The sequence below is a fragment of the Trachurus japonicus genome, chromosome 4, assembly GCF_045865225.1.
Source record: "Trachurus japonicus isolate A0001 chromosome 4, Traja_1.0".
Taxonomy (NCBI): Eukaryota; Metazoa; Chordata; class Actinopteri; order Carangiformes; family Carangidae; genus Trachurus; species Trachurus japonicus.
The window spans coordinates 31,341,547-31,362,557 of NC_140910.1; the positions used below are offsets into that span (position 1 = coordinate 31,341,547).

General features: G+C 45.1%; 1 protein-coding gene across 1 annotated transcript in view; it reads left to right on the top strand.

Moving 5' to 3' along the window:
• LOC146989220 (protein NLRC3-like) overlaps nucleotides 1-21,011 on the top strand; it is a 61,399-nt gene that overhangs the window by 25,302 nt on the left and 15,086 nt on the right. The window contains exons 7-10 of the mRNA XM_085775355.1: nucleotides 2,627-2,800; nucleotides 2,894-3,067; nucleotides 11,831-11,877; nucleotides 18,484-18,558. Coding sequence (XP_085631481.1) covers nucleotides 2,627-2,800; nucleotides 2,894-3,067; nucleotides 11,831-11,877; nucleotides 18,484-18,558 — 470 coding nt within the window. The remainder of the gene's footprint in view (nucleotides 1-2,626; nucleotides 2,801-2,893; nucleotides 3,068-11,830; nucleotides 11,878-18,483; nucleotides 18,559-21,011) is intronic.

Below are 21,011 nucleotides of genomic sequence, written 5' to 3' on the forward strand. Positions count from 1 at the left end.
AGTAACAACAACCTGCATGACTCAAGAGTGAAGCTGCTGTCTGGTGGACTGGAGAGTCCACACTGTGGACTGGAGACTCTCAGGTGAGGATCCATCCAGCTGTTTATCTGATGCCACTTGAACACAGCAGCAGGTGTTGACAGAGGGTTCCTGTGTGTTGTTGTGTGTGTTCAGTCTGTCAGGATGTCTGGTCACAGAGAAAGGCTGTGCTTCATTGGACATGTTCATATTTTTAGTGAACGTTGAACTGAATGAATCAGTTTATAAATGATGAACCTGAGCAGCGTTCACTGTCACCAGAGTGAACGCTGCTCAGGTTTTATGACAGTTTTACATCACGTCTCATGATGTCTCCATGGATACGGCCCAGCATCACTAGTATGTTGTTGTGGTACAGACACATCTACTACTGCTGAAGACAGTTTGTTTGAGTGTTTGAAGCAGTTTGATGAACAAACAAGTGAACACTCAGAAACAGAAAAAAGCCCCTAGATATTTCCACGTACAGTTTACCTTCACTTCACCTAGTTTTTCACTTCCAGCAGAATATGACTCATTGTTTAAGTGGTAAAATATTTTCTCAATCTCAACATTGTTTTTGTTTTTTAGTTCATTAATTCATATAGTTTGTTAGTGGTAGTGATTAAGGGCTGGTGATGGAGGGAGAAGTATGTTCTATTTACAAACAACAGCAGATTATTTAAATAAACAGAATAAATGAACATGAATTAAATCATTTTCATCTGTATGAACTGAAATTATAAGGAGTTCAAGTGTGAACTGACGCAAACACTGACTGAACAAACTAAACTGCATTTGGTAGTGGTGGCTCACTGAACATCAGTGAACATTAAAGGGATAGTTCAACATTTTGGCAAATTGGCCCATTGCCATAATCCCTGGTGGACAAGTTGTCACCTGCACATTCACCACACTATGAAATAATAACGCAACGTTACGAGACAGAGTTGCTTTAGAGGTAAATTCATGCAAAACCGCTAAGGTGCGTTGCCTTCAGGGACAGTTTTTTGGCAAGCAGTCTCTGCATTTACCTCTAAAGCAACTCTGTCTCGTATAGTTCCATTATTATCTCATAGTGTGGTGAATGTGCAGGTCACAACTTGCCCACCAGAGCGTTTTGGTGTTGGATTGTGTATTTGATGAGTTTGATGAGGGAAACCAAGAAATCCCATTAACCTCCGTAGTGTAGCTCTGAGCAGTTCGTGGCTGCACTCCATTCTAAAAATATCTTGCACTGACAATTAAAGGTAACGAACCTACTGCTAAAACTATAGGGATAATGGCAATTGGCCAATTTGCCAAAATGTTGAACTATCCCTTTAAAACACTGATTCCAGGAATCTGTTCCAATATTTTATTGTTTGGAGAAAACAATACAGATGATGGTTGATGTAGGTAGTGGATGATTTGTTCTGTACAATGAAATAATAAAGGAACATTACACATCAAGCAAATAATAAAGGTAAATGTAGTTGTGACAGTTGAGGTTCCTGTCACTATGCCCCCAATTGATCATGCGCCCTGGCTACTTGGCCCGGGTAAGAGTCATGCACGCTTTCCACTTGGCCAAAGGGACATCCGTCCCTTGAACCCTCTCTTTCCCTCCAAACATTTGCCTGAAGACAACATGACTGTACTGACCTCACTTCCTTTGTTTATTGATTTTAGTTGCTCATGTTGTTTAAATGTTAACATATTGATTTTTATCTCATACTAGAGACCTGAGCTTGACCTTAAAGTGAATCACTAAAACTGATGTCCCTTTGGCCAAGTGGCAAGTGCGAATGACTCTTACCCGGGAGGTGTGGGTTCAATCCCCGCCCGGGCCTTCTTTACCTTGCCACATAGTTATTTTTCTTTAACTTAATTAACACATATACAGTTTTGGTGATTCACTTTAAGGTCAAGCTCAGGTCTCTAGTATGAGATAAAAATCAATATGTTAACATTCAAACAACATGAGCAACTAAAATCAATAAACAAAGGAAGTGAGGTCAGTACAGTCATGTTGTCTTCAGGCAAATGTTTGGAGGGAAAGAGAGGGTTCATGGTCAGAGGGTGGGGTTAGGTGTGACTGTGGTGATGCAGGCAGGGTGAAGTCTGTGATTTTAACACTGACTGTACTGTTAGGATGTGTGTTCTCATATATTTGTGTTCTGTGCTCTTATTTTGAAGTTGCATGTTCAGTGGGGGTCACGTGAGCCTCTTGCGCCAATGAAAGTTGAGGGCGCGTCTTTGTGATGTTGTTGTGAACTACCTCTTCCGCCTTGTAACACAATGACTGTGGCTGATATGAGGACATGTCAATAAATGAACGAAAGAAGAGATGGTGTTGATTTTTCCCTCCTAAGACGGCAGAAGAAGCAGAAAACCTAACATATACAAACAACAAAACAATATACATATATGATTATACAAAGATGAGTGAGAGATCACAGCATATAATCAAAACTATCTATTAATCCATTTATACAAATTGGAACATGCTGAGTAAGAAACATTGTATACTCTTAGGTTGTTGTTGAAATGTTGTGTATTTATGATTCTAACCTGTTATTTCCTTCATATTGAGTATGTGAGTGTTTTTCCTTGAATTCCTCTTCAGACTGAGTGGCTGTAACCTCTCAGAGAGAAGCTGTGAAGCTCTGTCCTCAGTCCTCAGCTCCCAGTCCTCTAGTCTGAGACACCTGGACCTGAGTAACAACAACCTGCAGGACTCAGGAGTGAAGCTGCTGTCTGGTGGACTGGAGAGTCCACACTGTGGACTGGAGACTCTCAGGTGAGGATCCATCCAGCTGTTTATCTGATGCCACTTGAACACAGCAGCAGGTGTTGACAGAGGGTTCCTGTGTGTTGTTGTGTGTGTGTTCAGTCTGTCAGGATGTCTGGTCACAGAGGAAGGCTGTGCTTCTCTGGCCTCAGCTCTGAGCTCCAACCCGTCCCATCTGAGAGAGCTGGACCTGAGCTACAATCATCCAGGAGCCTCAGGAGTGAAGCTGCTGTCTGCTGGACTGGAGGATCCAAACTGGAGACTGGACTCTCTGAGGTATGGAGAGGCTGCTGCAGCCACACACACTGTCTGATAGAGGAGGAGGAGCTGGAACATTTTCTATGGCCCCGTTCACACCTGAATACACGTACGGGATAATGCCCGACGAGGTGTCCATTATCAGAAATTAATGGGCGACGCGGCGGCGTGAACAACACGTTCTCACTCCCAGTGCGTCAACCCCCTGACGAACGGTCACTGTCCCTCCTCGTCACATGCCTGACTCATTAGGTACCCGTTTTTCGTCATGAGGTGACAAGCGGGGATTTCAATTCATTCCAATGCAACCCCCTTCGCGGCGATATGTGACGCTCAGAGTAAAGTGATCCAGCCGACCGGACGCGGCGCTGAAGGACGCACTGAGCTGGAAAACTTTTTTTCCCCTTTGAAGCTTTATTGAACCTGGTGTGTCTGACATAGCTTTCATCCAAGCCGTCATTTTGGTTATTATTTATTTACTGATCTTGGCGTTGGTGCAGAATAATAAATAAACAAACAAACAAACTAAACAAAAATAAATAAATTACATCCTTGTCGGAAGACCAGACGGGGTGGGGGTGTGTAATAAATAAATAAAGAAATAAATAAATATTTTTGTCCCGTGCGTAATTGTCAAGATCCGCATTTCGATTAAACTCGCCTTTCTTCTTTTGTACGAGTTGTTGGACGACTGCATTTTCATTTTATTTACTTATTTCCGTGTCCTAAGTCATGTTTATGGATACACAGTTGAACATATTGTCATTTTACCCTCGGCATTTTCCCCTCACTTTGCTGAATATCTGTTGATTCATGTCATAAACACGTTTTGTTCATTAAAAATATGTGGTGTTTATTAAAAATATGTTGTTCATTCAAATCGGTTGTTGTTCATTGCAGAACAATAGAATATTAATACGGTGATTTATATACAGATATTGATCGCGCAGTGTGACCACAATCACTACGCACGGAGGCGTGAGGGACATTTGAAACAGCTGTATCAATCGTCCCTGCAGCGACTACTGACACTTCAACCTGTTTTGGCTCTAAACTTCAAAACTATGACATTGCATAGTTTAGGACCTGTTTATGTACGAATTCATCTGTTGTTAGGTCATATTATTATTGCATGAAACACACAATACAACTTTTGATCACAAAAAAACTACCGCACGTAACATTTTACTTTCCGTAGTAAAAAAAACAGGTTCGCGCTAATAACTTTTGAATGGCGTGACGTAATTTCACAAGCTTTCCCAGGATTGGTCGGTGTTGAGTGCTGAACTAGAGGATGTGACGTCATTGCAACGGCGCCACCGGTCGCGACCATAGACTGCGACACTGCCATCTACGGCGTCTGGACGGAACTACAACACCTTAACAGTGTGTTTGTGATCATGAGGAGTGGAAATTAAGCCATGTTGATTTAATTCAACAGCATGTGAATAAACAGTGAGGAATCAGAACAGTTAGACAGCTCTTTTTCAACAAAGTCCAAATAATTCAAATAACTCAAGTCATATAGGCCTTTTTTTTTTTAATTGCAGAAAACAACATTTCTCCCCCCTTCTCCCTCCTCCCGCCCAGGAACCTTAGTTTATAATATAGTGTAGAATGAACCCGTCCACTGTAGTAATGTTTATGCACAACTGCACCACTTTAGCCAGCTCCTTTATTTCTGGTTTTACATTGGACAAACTGATTAAGGCTCCATTTTCAGGAGACACAGCTATTCTTTAATAACTTCCACATTCGTTGGGTTACGTTCAGAGGTTTATCAGGGCAGGGCCTAGGGTCATCCAGTGTTAGCAATTACAGACCCATCTGACCTTCACAGGGGTCACAGGTCAACTTTTCATGTGAAATTTGACGATTTTTGCTATCAATTCAGGCATAAAACACCAATACTTGGAGCTGGGAAGCTGAAATCTTTAGATTCTAGTCCAGACCTTGGAGCAGATTGACGGTGCCAAATATCAGAGCTCTGCTCCACTCGGAAGTGTCCAAAATGGCCAAAAAGCAGTGTTCATTTCTAATCCCCCATTGTGTACAAGACTAAATTCAACAGATAGTCTTTAATAACTTCCACATGCTTTGAGCTGGAAGTCTGAAAGTTTCAGGGTTTTGTCAGGGGCCTAGGGCCACCCATTATCTGCAATTTCAGACCAATCCCACATTCAGAAGGGGTCAAAGGTCAAGGTTTAGTGTGAAATTTGACGATTTTTGCTATCAATTCAGGCATAAAACACCAATACTTGGAGCTGGGAAGCTGAAATCTTTAGATTCTAGTCCAGACCTTGGAGCAGATTGAAGATCAGAGCTGTGCTCCACTCAGAAGTGTCCAAAATGGCCATGGTAAGTGTCAAAGGTCACAGGGGTCAAACATCAAAGTTAATCCTAACAAAACACACACGCTTTAAGTAATCATCATGAAATTTAGATGAGTTGTATATCAGAGAGTCCTCTATCATTATATTGTATTCCCATTGCTCTGGGGGCCACGGGGGGCCCCTGGGGGCCACTTCGCTTTCCCATGCTCTCATAGATTTGGGTGTCGGGTCAGTGGATAAGGGCCTCACAATGAGTCCACAGGCCAAGTTTCAAGTGATTCGGTTGGTTTCTATGGAAACAGCGGCCTCCTGGAGACAGAGGAATGCGGCTGTTTGAAGCCCCGCCTCTCGAAAAGTAATGGCTCAATCAGGACCGAACGCACATCAACGCGTTCGTCTTGGGCCCCCGGAACCACTGATATCAAATTCAGAACTGTACGACTTTTAGAAATATATTTCATCCATTTCAGCTTTTCAGATTCAGAGCCTCTCAGACTTAATGCCTGAGAGACCTTCTGAGTCAGAAAAGCTGAAATGGATGAAATATATTTCTAAAAGTCGTACAGTTCTGAATTTGATATCAGTGGTTCCGGGGGCCCAAGACGAACGCGTTGATGTGCGTTCGGTCCTGATTGAGCCATTACTTTTCGAGAGGCGGGGCTTCAAACAGCCGCATTCCTCTGTCTCCAGGAGGCCGCTGTTTCCATAGAAACCAACCGAATCACTTGAAACTTGGCCTGTGGACTCATTGTGAGGCCCTTATCCACTGACCCGACACCCAAATCTGTGAGAGCATGGGAAAGCGAAGTGGCCCCCAGGGGCCCCCCGTGGCCCCCAGAGCAATGGGAATACAATATAATGATAGAGGACTCTCTGATATACAACTCATCTAAATTTCATGATGATTACTTAAAGCGTGTGTGTTTTGTTAGGATTAACTTTGATGTTTGACCCCTGTGACCTTTGACACTTACCATGGCCATTTTGGACACTTCTGAGTGGAGCACAGCTCTGATCTTCAATCTGCTCCAAGGTCTGGACTAGAATCTAAAGATTTCAGCTTCCCAGCTCCAAGTATTGGTGTTTTATGCCTGAATTGATAGCAAAAATCGTCAAATTTCACATGAAAAGTTGACCTGTGACCCCTGTGAAGGTCAGATGGGTCTGTAATTGCTAACACTGGATGACCCTAGGCCCTGCCCTGATAAACCTCTGAACGTAACCCAACGAATGTGGAAGTTATTAAAGAATAGCTGTGTCTCCTGAAAATGGAGCCTTAATCAGTTTGTCCAATGTAAAACCAGAAATAAAGGAGCTGGCTAAAGTGGTGCAGTTGTGCATAAACATTACTACAGTGGACGGGTTCATTCTACACTATATTATAAACTAAGGTTCCTGGGCGGGAGGAGGGAGAAGGGGGGAGAAATGTTGTTTTCTGCAAGTAAAAAAAAAAGGCCTATATGACTTGAGTTACTTGAATTATTTGGACTTTGTTGAAAAAGAGCTGTCTAACTGTTCTGATTCCTCACTGTTTATTCACATGCTGTTGAATTAAATCAACATGGCTTAATTTCCACTCCTCATGATCACAAACACACTGTTAAGGTGTTGTAGTTCCGTCCAGACGCCGTAGATGGCAGTGTCGCAGTCTATGGTCGCGACCGGTGGCGCCGTTGCAATGACGTCACAGCCTCTAGTTCAGCACTCAACACCGACCAATCCTGGGAAAGCTTGTGAAATTACGTCACGCCATTCAAAAGTTATTAGCGCGAACCTGTTTTTTTTACTACGGAAAGTAAAATGTTACGTGCGGTAGTTTTTTTGTGATCAAAAGTTGTATTGTGTGTTTCATGCAATAATAATATGACCTAACAACAGATGAATTCGTACATAAACAGGTCCTAAACTATGCAATGTCATAGTTTTGAAGTTTAGAGCCAAAACAGGTTGAAGTGTCAGTAGTCGCTGCAGGGACGATTGATACAGCTGTTTCAAATGTCCCTCACGCCTCCGTGCGTAGTGATTGTGGTCACACTGCGCGATCAATATCTGTATATAAATCACCGTATTAATATTCTATTGTTCTGCAATGAACAACAACCGATTTGAATGAACAACATATTTTAAATAAACACCACATATTTTTAATGAACAAAACGTGTTTATGACATGAATCAACAGATATTCAGCAAAGTGAGGGGAAAATGCCGAGGGTAAAATGACAATATGTTCAACTGTGTATCCATAAACATGACTTAGGACACGGAAATAAGTAAATAAAATGAAAATGCAGTCGTCCAACAACTCGTACAAAAGAAGAAAGGCGAGTTTAATCGAAATGCGGATCTTGACAATTACGCACGGGACAAAAATATTTATTTCTTTATTTATTTATTACACACCCCCACCCCGTCTGGTCTTCCGACAAGGATGTAATTTATTTGTTTGTTTGTTTGTTTGTTTATTTATTATTCTGCACCAACGCCAAGATCAGTAAATAAATAATAACCAAAATGACGGCTTGGATGAAAGCTATGTCAGACACACCAGGTTCAATAAAGCTTCAAAGGGGAAAAAAAGTTTTCCAGCTCAGTGCGTCGTTCAGCGCCGCGTCCGGTCGGCTGGATCACTTTACTCTGAGCGTCACATATCGCCGCGAAGGGGGTTGCATTGGAATGAATTGAAATCCCCGCTCGTCACCTCATGACGAAAAACGGGTACCCAATGAGTCAGGCATGTGACGAGGAGGGACAGTGACCGTTCGTCAGGGGGTTGACGCACTGGGAGTGAGAACGTGTTGGCGTGAACCGTCCGACGCGAAGTGGAGGTTCCGGGGACTGCTAACTCCATCGGCTGACAAGAAGTTAGCCAAAATCGCTTACTTCTGCTTTAAGACGCCAGCATATTTAGGTATAATTTATTAGGGCCCGAGCGGCGACTGCAAGTCACCTAGTGAAAGCCCTATTGAAATTGCTATGTTTATTAGGGCCCGAGCGGGACAAGGTCCCGTGAGGACCTATTAAAATTGTGCTGTTTCTTGTTATTATTAGGGCCCGAGCGGGACAGTGTCCCATGAGGACCTATTGAAATCGCGCTGTTTCTTTTTAGGTAGGAAACAGTAGGAAACAGTAGGAGAGACACAGGCCGAGGGCACCGGGACACAACACCGGGGGAGAAGCAGGTCGTGCAGCTGTGCACCGCGGACGTGCACGAAAAAACAATATGCATCTCATCAAATGCGCGCGGCTACGGCTTTTGAGTTGTGAGCGTGCATGACGCGCGGCTACATTGAATGGGTTTGAGCGCGCGCAAAAGACGCTTCATCTGAACGGCCCCCCATGCATGATGCACACACAGTTGAACCAAGACGGCGGTGAAAATCACCCACGGCCTTTGCAGACAGGCAGGGAAAACCCTGCAGTCCAGCCCGCTCCCCAAACACTCGCGCATGGTGATTTGGGTTCGTCGGCGTTTCTGTATCCCAGTGCAGGGCCTCACAGGCACACACAAACGCTCCACACGTGTTTCAATGTCCCAGCGCATTGACTTACAGGCGCACGTAGCCCGAGAAATACAGTATACAGTAATATGTAAACTAGTTGAACTCAGTCGCGGGTCTGATTGGAAGGTTCGGCGGGCCGGATGCGGCCCGCGGGCCGCCTATTGAGTACCGCTGACCTAGATGCATGAAATTTGGTGGGCTTATTGAACATGCCAAGACGCACAAAAAATCCTCTTAACAACATGGTGAAATCACAACAGGAAGTCGGCCATTTTGATTTGAACTTTTGACCTTTTTGAACTCCTCCTCCTAGGAATTTCACCCGATCTAGATGCAACTCTGATCAAAAGTTATTAAAAGAATGGGGCGGTGCGTGGCGCAGTGGGTAGAGCGGCCGCCCCATGTAGAGGCTACAGTCCTCGCCGCAGGCGTCCCCGGTTCGAATCCCGCGTCGGGCAGACCTTTCCTGCGTGTCATTCCCCCTCTCTCTGCCTCCCCATTTCCTGTCTATCTCTACTGTCATCACTATCAAATAAAGGCAAAAAGCCGAAAAATATACTTTAAAAGTTATTAAAAGAATGTCTGTAGGTCAAAGGGCGTGGCTTCTAGGACCTTGTGAATTTTGGCGACTTTTCGTTTCCTCGCCATTTCAATTCGAACAGCTCTAACGCCCACATACTTTATCCGATCAGCTTCAAACTTGCAGGACATGATGATGGCTCTGCCCTGAATGTCCCGCTATATTAATTTCCTACGTCACTCATAGCGCCCCCCGGTGGTAACAGGAAGTGGCCGTGTTTTCCTTTAACGTGTACTGATGGCACATAGTTGACCCCATCTACTTCATTCCACTTCTAAAACATGCAGAACAAGTTGCTGAAGCTACATCATGAATGCTGTGAAGCTACGAGTAATGGCGTCCGTGTGGCGACGCGGCGACTAACCTCCTTCGCCATGAAATTACGTTTGCCCTTTTGATGTCTTTAATGAACTCGTATCATCATGAAATTTTATACAGAGGTCCAGGGTGGAGACCTCTTAGATCTGATAGGGGTGTCGCTCATGTCGCCCCCTAGTGGAAACAGGAAGTGCCATTTTTTGCATTAACATTGTCCGATTTCCTCGGAACTTCACATGTGTGATGAGGGGCCGCCCCTGAAAGCACCCACCCACAATTGCTTAGCGCCACCTGGTGGATGAACGAAACATCACATTTTTTGCCTCCTTCCAGGTTTTTTCTCCCTTTCAACTTCACGGCACAGCCCCAACATGCCTCAGGCCCCGCGGTCGCATGGGTGAGCGAGGGCCCGTCATCGCCGCTTGCGGCTTTAATTTTATAAGTAATCCCAAAAAGAGTTATTGTAATTTAAATGTTTGTTTGTTTTTTTATCCAATATTAGCGGGCTATATTTCATATGGTATATATACTGCAAGGGTAGTATGGTAATGGTAGTAGTCTAGGGGTTAAGCACTTTGTTAAATTTTCAGTTTTACACCATGGGTTCGCCGGTTCACATCCCAGCCCAGGCACCCTCACAACAGATGGATACAAGAGATCCTGCACTGTGTTACTGTAAACTAGAGAAGATTTGATTCTCCCGTTGTGGTTCCTTAATAGACTTTAACAAAACTTGGCAACCTTTTATAGACCACATTGAATCACTCCATATTAATGAAGAATCTGAAGAACTTGATTGAGTGCAATTTGTCCCTCTCTGACTGCAAGATAGTGAACAAATACTGATGCAAATCGTGTTTTTTTCACATGTAACAAAATATAGTTTTCAAGGTGTAGTGCGGGAAACACGATCTGCCTTAAACACAGAGTATTTTTATTTTGAAAATAAACCAGATGTTTTATTTTGTGTCTGTGCACGACTTCCTGTCCAACACTAGCTGCTCTGTGCTGAATTGATATGCCGTGCTCCGGCATGTGGTGGGCTTTGGACTGCTGGAGCCGTGACATCGGCAGGCGGTGGAAACTGACTGGAATCAAAACAGTGTGCATGTCATTGCAACTCTGCCACTGGAAGTAGTTGAAACCTCACAATTTCACTGTCCAAGCGCGGCCAGAAATATAATATAATAAAAGGGAAAAAAAGCGAATGTCGATGCAGAATCGTGCACGGCCAAATCGCAATGCATCTTAGAATCGACCATTTTTCCCACCTCTATTGAACAGCGTAATAATCAGTGTTGGTGGCTAAATGTGTGTGTGATCAAACAGCTGTTTTCAGACTGTGTGTGCTGCTCAAACACGTCTGACTTCAGATCAGATGAAGCCACAAAGTGGCTCCTTAATGAAAGTCTCCAGCAGCTGGAGCTTCACTTCCTGTCTGAATCCATGTGCTCTGAGCTGAGCCTGCTTCTCTCTGCTCTACAGTTCCTCTGCTTCCTCTGGACTCTGACTTCAGGTCCAGTAAAAATGTGTGGACAGGTTTGATGGAGCTTAGTACTGGTCCTTTGTGAAAACTGCAGCTGGTTCCAGAAAGAAAACCAGCAAAGTGGTTGAGAAAGAAAGACAAAACAAGAGAAACAACATAGTCATCCCATATGTGTCTGGAGTATCAGAAAAACTCAGGAGGATCTTTAACAAACACCGTATCCCTGTGTATTTCAAACCCAGCAACACACTCAGACAGAGACTGGTACATCCCAAGGACAAAACACCACACACCCACAAAAGGGGTATCACACTGAAGTGACATCACATGGAGAAAACACACGATGAAGTCTTTCCTCCTCGTCTCCTCCTGCTCTGTATCATCACTACATAAAGAATCCAGCTCCTTCTTCTCTGTGCTCAGTGTTCATCCATACATACAAGCCTCCATGTGAACACAGTGATAAAACTGTGCCGTGTAGCCGTGTGTGTGAGAGCCATGTAATGTCCATGTGTGCATGCTGACAGAGAACGTGCTGCTCTGACCCCCCTCCTCCTTTCAGGGTGGAGCCTGCTGGAGTTCGATTCTTGACACCAGGTCCGAGGAAGTGTAAGTGTATTTTTACTTTGATTCATGGCAAGGCAAGGCAATTTTATTTGTATAGCCCGTTTTTACAAACAGTTTGTCTCAAAGGGCTTTACATGGCATCGTAACAACATCCTTTTAACAGGGAAAAATCTGAGAAACCTCAGGGTGAGTAACAGAGGAGGGATCTCTCAGCCAGGACAGACAGATGTGCAATAGATAATGTGGGAGACATAGAAATGTTAACAAGAGCTGATGAAGGAAGCTTCAGGCAGACTGGTTCATGGGAAGGGAGGGCAGGCCGGTTTAACAGCAGGGGTAGGAGGGATGACACAGAGTGCGAGACGCCCAGGCCAAACTACAAAGTGCAACAGATAATAATAATTAGCAAGTACAGCATTATCTGTATCTGTTAACCATATGAATTATCTGTATCTGTACTCAGAGTGGGCGGGGCCTAAACCGGAAGTGGGCAGGGTTTAACCCACGAGGGGGTGGGTCGGGTTGTCTTGAAATGGGCGAGGCTTTAACCGTTATGTTATTTTAAGTATGCAATTGATATGGGTTGATCAGAAATTGTTATATTTATTGCTGATTAGAAAACTATTTACAGGACAGCATCAGCATTGAGTTTCAGATCAATGGTTTTGATCACGATAGCGAACAAACTATTTACACAAGTTTTGCAACAATGAATACAATACATGTGGTTGCAATTATGAAGTAAAATGTAATGAACAAGAGTTTTCATACTCAACATAACTTTCTTTTTTTAACTTAATTTTTTTTTTAATGATCAGTGTGATTTTTGGGGGGAGTTCATTTTTTAAAATTTTATTTCCTACCAGATGTGTGTGTGTGAGTGAGTAAGAGAGAGACAGAGACAGCTGAGTGTCAGCTACTCTCTGTGTATCACTCATTCTGTATCACTGATCATGAAAGAGAGAGGGGAGGGGGGAGAGAGAGTGTGTGTAGCTTAATTTGTTATTTATACCACTACTATTTTTTTTATGAAATACAGCAAGAAAGTATCAAACACTAAAAAAAAAGTTTAAAAAAAACTGGTTAGAGCCAGCTGACAGTTTAAAAAAAATAAAAAACTCAGACGAACGGCGGAGGGGGGGAGAGGGAGAGCGTGTGTGCATGGGCGTGTCTAGGATTTTTTTCTTGGTGGGACCAGATAGGGTCACAATCTGCAGAGGGGTGGCATATTGTATTGACATATAAAAAAGGTTTATAACATTCTACGATAGTCCTTGACTTTAAGTGATGGTAATAATAACCAGTAGACTACAATATGAATAATATGACTGTTTATTTACACAAAATAATGCTAGATTGAACAATTGACTCTCACATGAAAGCCCATAGCCTAGCACTGCTGTTTTCAATGATCAGCGGGCACGTCCCAAGCGCTTACCGGCGGTCAGTCTCACAGTGTCACGGAGCACCGGTCCACACCGTGGACCCACACCCCACCGGTCATACAGCCTCAGCTCAGTCACTTAACCTCCTCATCGACTGTGTTTATTGGTGATAAACCATGTCAATAGAAACAGAGGGGGCACGTGCCCCCTCAGATTTGAGGGATATATATTTTTTTTTTTTACCATCTAGCTATGATCAGTGGTCATATTGAGTGAAATACAAATAATGTCATAGTCCATCTCAAAAAGACATCATTGCCTTTTTCCAAAAATCACAACTCCCCTCCTTTTTGATGGATGTGGTCTCTTCCGCCCTGACGGCACACGCCACCTTGCCTGCATCAGTCTGTGCTTGGGGGGGGGGGGGGGCTGTAGCCTACCTTCAATGGAAATGTGAGAGCGAGCAGTGTAACATTAAACTAGGGATTTCAAATGTTTAATCAAAGAGGAACTATGCAAGCCCACTGCTTTTCCGCTGTTTTGCTAGCAGTCCCTGGCCATGTGCATTTGTTTACAAGAAGCCTCCGAAAAATCAATACATGGAGAGGTGAAATACGTTTTTTGAAGTGCATCCACCTTATTGTTCCACATTGCTAGCCAAGATAATGTTTCTGAAATTCAGTTTACCAACTTTTTGGTCCCCAGCATTAGTGCCCAAAATAAGTGATTTGAGGGCATCCCCCCAAAAAATTTGTGCGCATATAGGACATTCACATTCACTGTGCCCCCTCCAATTTTTGGTTTGCATGACGCCCCTGTCTCGGACCCAACACAGCCAGACTCACCAGCATTAATTCTCAACCCGACCGTGGGCAAAAAAAAAAGAAAAGAAAGAGACCCAGCGCAACACTGGTTTTGAGACAGTAAAGCTAAAGCTCCAGTAAAGCTACAGTAAAGTAGCCCGGTAACTGAAGGCTCTACCTCCCAGTCTGTTTTTAGAGAGATTGGCAGCAGCAGCAGCAGCAGCCAATCTACCAAGAATGCTCGCAATCCTGAGTAATTTTGCCTGCAAATGTCACTATATTGTTGAAAAGTGTACATTTATATAACATCTGAGTAGATTCTGTGAAAATTGTGAATTTAAAGGGATAGTTAACCCAAAATTCAAATTTCACTCATTATCTACTCACCCTCATGTCGACTAAGGGTTGGGAGAATTTTCAGAGTCCTCCGTGCCTTATTGGAGTTACGGGGGGGGGGGGGTTCCGCGCAGCAGTATTTGTCCATATAATGGTTGTGAATGGGGCTCACTTTTCTTCATCCAAAAAGACACACCAAAAAACATCCAAATACCTCCATACTGCTCGTCTGTAATGTCCGTCTTGTGTTGAAGCCCCGACATGAGAATTTTTTTTTTTTTTTTAATTAAATAAGTCTATATTTTAAGCTTGTTTGTAGCAGAATCTCCCAGTGTCTCAGTTCACTGCTCTTCCTGTGTCAGTGCAAATCGGTGGAACAATTTCTCATGTCGGAGCTTCAATACAAGAGGGACATTACAGACGAGCAGTATGGAGGTATTTGGATGTTTTTTGGTGTGTCTTTTTGGACGAAGAAAAGTGAGCCCCATTCACAACCATTATATGGACAAATACTGCTGCGCGGACACCCCCCCCCCCCCCAAAAAAAGGACCTACAGTATGTTCCCCGTTTTTCCCAAAAAAGGCCCTATGTTCCCCGGTTTGTTCATCAACCGGCAGCAGCGGGGAACATAGGACCCTTTATTGAACCGCCACCTTACCGTGGTGGAGGGGTTTGAGCACCCGAATGATCCTAGGAGCTATGTTGTCCGGGGCTTAATGCCCCTGGTAGGGTCACCCAAGGCAAACAGGTCCTAGGTGACGGGTCAGACAAAGAGCGGTTCAAAGCCCCTTATGAAGAAGAAAACAGCAAGAAAGTGTATGTCGCCCGGACTGGCGTTACCGGGGCCCCACCCTGGAGCCAGGCCTGGGGTCGGGGCTCGCAGGCGAGCGTCTGGTGGCCGGGTCTTGGCCCACGGGACCCGGCCGGGCGCAGCCCGAAAGAGCGACGTGGGCCCGCCCTCCCGTAGGCCCACCACCCGCGGGAGGGTTCATAAGGGGCAGATGCCGTGTGATTTGGGTGGCAGCCGTGGGCGGGGGCCCCGGCGACCCAATCCCCGGACGACGACTCTGGCTTTAGGGACATGGAATGTCACCTCGCAATGCGGTTTTCGCCCTGGCCGTGGAACGCTGGACCAGCTCTACACCCTCCGCAGGGTGCTCGAGGGCGCATGGGAGTTTGCCCAACCAGTCCACATGTGTTTTGTGGACTTGGAGAAGGCTTTTGGCCGTGTCCCACATGGCATCCTGTGGGAGGTGCTCCGAGAGTATGGGGTCGGAGGCCCTCTGCTGAGGGCTGTACGGTCCCTGTATGACCGGAGCAGGAGCTTGGTTCGCATTGCCGGCAGTAAGTCAGACCTGTTCCCGGTGCGTGTTGGACTCCGGCAGGGCTGCCCTTTGTCACCGCTTCTGTTCATTATTTTTATGGACAGAATTTCTAGGCGCAGCCAAGTGCCGGAGGGGGTACGGTTCGGGAGCCACTTGATTTCATCTCTGCTTTTTGCAGATGATGTGGTCTTGTTGGCTCCCTCGAGCCAGGACCTTCAGCATGCACTGGGGTGGTTTGCAGCCGAGTGTGAAGCAGCTGGGATGAGAATCAGCACCTCTAAGTCCGAGGCCATGGTTCTCGACCGGAAAAAGGTGGCTTGCACCCTCCAGGTCGGGGGAGAGTTCCTGCCTCAGGTGGAGGAGTTTAAGTATCTTGGGGTCGAGATCGACAGGCGGATCGGTGCGCCGGCCGCAGTAATGCGGTCATTGTATCGGTCCGTCGTGGTGAAGAAGGAGCTGAGCCGAAAGGCAAAGCTCTCGATTTACCGGTCGATCTACGTTCCCACCCTCACCTATGGTCATGAACTCTGGGTCATGACCGAAAGAACTGGATCCAAGCTGGATCCAACTGGATACAAGCAGCCGAAATGAGTTTCCTCCGCAGGGTGGCGGGGCGCTCCCTTAGAGATAGGGTGAGGAGCTCTGTCACCCGGGAGGAGCTCGGAGTAGAGCCGCTGCTCCTCCACATCGAGAGGAGCCAGCTGAGGTGGCTCGGGCACCTGTATAGGATGCCCCCTGGACGCCTCACTCGTGAGGTGTTCTGGGCATGTCCCACCGGGAGGAGGCCCCGAGGAAGACCCAGGACACGCTGGAGTGACTACGTCACTCGGCTGGCCTGGGAACGCCTTGGGGTCCCCCCGGAAGAGCTGGAGGAAGTGTCCGGGGAGAGGGAAGTCTGGGGATCCCTGCTCCGACTGCTGCCCCCGCGACCCGACTCCGGATAATGCGGTGGACAATGGATGGATGGATGGATGGATGTTTTTTGTCATGCATTGCTGACCTGGGCATTGTTTCTCAATAAATTAGAAAACCTTTTCTATCATTCCCCTTTTCCGTGCATGGTTGAAGGAGATTGGCTCGCATCCACGCTCCACTCCCTCCTGTGCCGAAATGTCACCTTTAGTCACATAAACCAGTATGGGTGTGTGGACACAACCACCTATATTGTTGACAGCACCTCATCACCGCTGGTGTTTAAAAGGCTCCGTTCTTTCTGCAGTCAGGTTAAAGCGCGCATCCGCCGTGTTGGTAAACAAATAATCCCTCTAGGCTATATCAACGTATGTGTCGGAGGCAACCATGCTTCGGCACGCTTGGATTCGAGGTGGTGTGAGTGCAGGCCAGCGCGGGACGGGGGGGGACCCATATTCAGTCTATGTGTAATTTTAATTTCCACCGGGTCCATCAGCCGTGGTCACCGCAGCTGATCGCTGCCACTCGGGCATTTCAAAAGGCACACTGCGCAGTGCCAGCAGCTTCTCTCTGCAGCGCTGAACCCGGTGGAAATCCCTTTGTCGCCATCACAAATTGTGAACCTTAATATTGCCATCTTTAACTGACACAAAATCAAAATAGTGACTGTATTTCCAGCTAGAAACACGCATCTTTCTCCTCCTTTCATTGCTGTTTACGTTTTTGTTGCTGGCTGCTTGACACGTGAGTTGTCCTCATGCTGTAAACGTGACTTGTCGCGGACAGGCGTCACTCCCCGAGATGCAAGAAGAATCTTTTTATTAAGGAAAATTACAAAAAATAGTAATGTACTGTGACTTGGATAAATAACTTTAATCTGATTACTGGTTTGGCGATAGTAACGCATTACTCGTTACTGGAAGGGCAGAGGATGTTGTTGTGATGACATGTAAAGCCCTTTGAGACAAACTGTTTGTAAAAACGGGCTATACAAATAAAATTGCCTTGCCTTGCCTGGAAAAAGTGGTCATATTAGAGTAACCGGCATCACTGGTGGAGAGAAGCTAAAGATGTCTTCTCTCTTCCTAACTCCTGTCAAAACCCTCGCTGCAGCATTCTGGACCAGCTGGAGACTCTTTACAGAGTTTTTCAGACATCCTGACAGGAGAGAGTTGCAGTAGTCTAGCCTAGAAGTGATAAATGCATGCACCAGTTTCTCAGCATCACTCTGGGAGAGGATATTCCTAATCTTAGTGATACTGCGCAGATGGAAGAAGGCGGTCGTAGTCACATGTTTTATGTGGGAGCTAAAGGAAAGGTCCTGGTCAAAAATGACTCCAAGTTTCCTTGCAGTTAGGTTAGGTTAGGTTAGGTTAGGTTAGTTTATTGGTCTCCACCAGGGAGAAATTTGTCGTGGAGACAGGGAACATGTTGCATACATAAAAACACATACAGTACAAAAAGAACATCAAGTTAAAAGACTGGTGGAGTAAACAGACCACTGGACAATCCTGCACATGCAGCAAGCCGACGTGAACGTCATTCACATGCATCCACACCGCTACTCTAACTGTAATCATAAATATACATTCATATCAGCATCACATAACCTCAAACATACATTAATCCATTCACTCACATACAGTATGTCCATAGTTTGACTAATAATACATTCATTTCCATATACAGTTGTACTCGGGGTCAGGGTGATGCCATCTAGAGTAGTGATCTTATTAGAGAAAGTGTCCCTGAGGTGTCATGGAAACAAAGCAGCACATTCAACCATCTTCACACTGTCACATAACTGACCCCATGAGTCTTCATCAAACTGTCAATAACTGATGACATGATCAATAACTGCAGCTGTTTCTTGTTCTCTCCATCAGATTCCTGTCGACTCACAATCGACACAAACACAGTGAACAGGAAGATCAAACTGTCTGACAACAGGAAGGCAACATGTATGGAGGAGGATCAGTCATATCCTGATCATCCAGACAGATTTGACTACTGGCCTCAGCTGCTGTGTTCAACTGGTCTGACTGGTCGCTGTTACTGGGAGGTCAAGTGGAGAGGAAGGGTTGATATATCAGTGAGTTACAGAGGAATCAGCAGGAAAGGTGGCAGTGATTATTGTGGGTTTGGACTGAACGATCAGTCCTGGAGTCTGATCTGCTCTGGTGGTGGTTACAGTGTCTGTCACAATAACAGACAGACACGTATCACCTCCTCCTCTTCCACCTCCTCTGTCTCTAACAGAGTAGCAGTGTATGTGGACTGTCCTGCTGGCTCTTTGTCCTTCTACAGAGTCTCCTCTGACTCACTGATCCACCTCTACACCTTCAACACCACCTTCACTCAACCTCTGTATCCTGGGATTAGACTATGGTTGTCTGGCTCCTCAGTGAGTCTGTGTTGAGTCAATCAGAGTCTCCTCCTGTCACAGAAACATTCTCACAGTTTTTTTTAAGTAGCTTATATTTTGGGGGATTTTTTATTGCCTTATTTATCGATAGCACAGTTGACAGTGAGACAGGAAATGGGGAGGTAGAGAGGGGGAATGACTGTAGCCTCGACATGGGGCAGCAGCTCTACCAAGTGAGCTAAACACCACCCCTGAAACCTTCTCACTGTTGAACAGATAGTTCAGTCTCTACATGTCTGTCTCTGTCTCTCACTCACGTTTTCACATTCATGGATTAAAGGATAATTACTGTTTTTTATTTCTAGCATAAAATACGATCATTTACTCACCCAGATAACTTTGGTGTCAATACAAGTCGTTCCGACGAAATTAGATCCAGCCAAGAGCCGCGTACATCCATATAATGCGAGTCTACAGGGCAGCAGAATGCAGCCTCTAAATAACACATTATCTGCCGCAAAACTCGTTAATTTCACCAATATTTAGTTCTGATAGGCTAGTGCTATTCCCCTCTGAGTCCGGGGTTAGCTGTTATCAACATCCGGGGTCTGTAGGTTGACCTACTGACCTCTGACCTGGATGATGTCATCTCTGAGCGCTGCCCGGCTTGTTGCTACCACTAATGCTACGGTTCGTTTCTGCGTGTTTCTGACTTGTCAGAACAAAATGAGCAGCTGGATGAAGTTCAGCTTCCACAGGCTTCCTCTCCGGCTAGTTGAGATAAAAATGGACCCGAATGCTAAAGGGGAATGATTATTATCAGAATGAGCCACGCGGCGCTCAGAGATGACATCATCCAGATCAGAGGTCAGTAGGTCAACCTACAGACCCCGGATGTTGATAACAGCTAACCCCGGACTCAGAGGGGAATAGCACTAGCCTATCATAACTAAATATTGGTGAAATTAACGAGTTTCGCGGCAGATAATGTGTTATTTTGCGTTACATTGCGGTGCCCCATGTTCTCGCATTATACGGATATACACGGCTCTCGGCTGGATCTAATTTCGTCGGAACGACTCATAATGACACCAAAGTTATCTGGGTGAGTAAATGATCATATTTTATGCTAGAAATAAGGTCCAGATTGAAAAAAAATGGTAATTCTCCTTTAAATCAGTAGATTCTCTTCTCAGCGATTCTTGTAAACTTCTTCCTATAAAGATGTAAGCGTTGATTTTTTTTTTTTTTTTTAAGTATATTTTTTGGCGTTTTTGCCTTTATTTGATAGCACATAGTAGAAATAGACAGGAAAGGGGGAGGCAGAGAGAGGGGGATGACATGCAGGAAAGGTCTGCCAGACGCCGGATTCGAACTGGGGACGCCTGCGTTGAGGACTGTAGCCTCTACATGGGGCAGCCGCCTTAACCACTGATCAACCAAGCATTGATTATTACAGGACAAAAACCATGGTGGCTTTTACTCAGCTGCTGATGAAGGACGATCACCAAGATATAAGTCTCTGAGCTGCCGGCATCACTGAGGACAAAAACACATTTTAAACAAATTCACTGTTCATGTTCAACTTTACAGGCTGTTGTGAGCTGATTACAGGTAAACAGACACAACAAGAAACACAACTGGAAACAAAATGTTGTGTAGACGCTGAATAGAATGAATTACATGTGATTTGTTTCTCTTTGTGTTTTTACTGAATCAAATAAAACAATGTGAATCAGTTTCATATGTGATGTGCATTTCCTGCTGATGTAGAGCAGCACAAAAACCATCAGCTACTAATCCTACCACCCAATGATTTTTCTGTTACGCTAAATTCATTATTAACCCTGGTGCTGCCTGTCACAACCTGGCTTATAAACTGTGACAAAGGAACAACGGACTGCTAAAGTGCCAATAAGATGGCACACTGGCGCACACACACACACACACACACACACACACACACACACACACACACACACAACCGCTACCTTTCACAGATCCAGGTGTTGAGTCAGGATCCTCCTGACCCTCTTCCCTTCTGCTGAG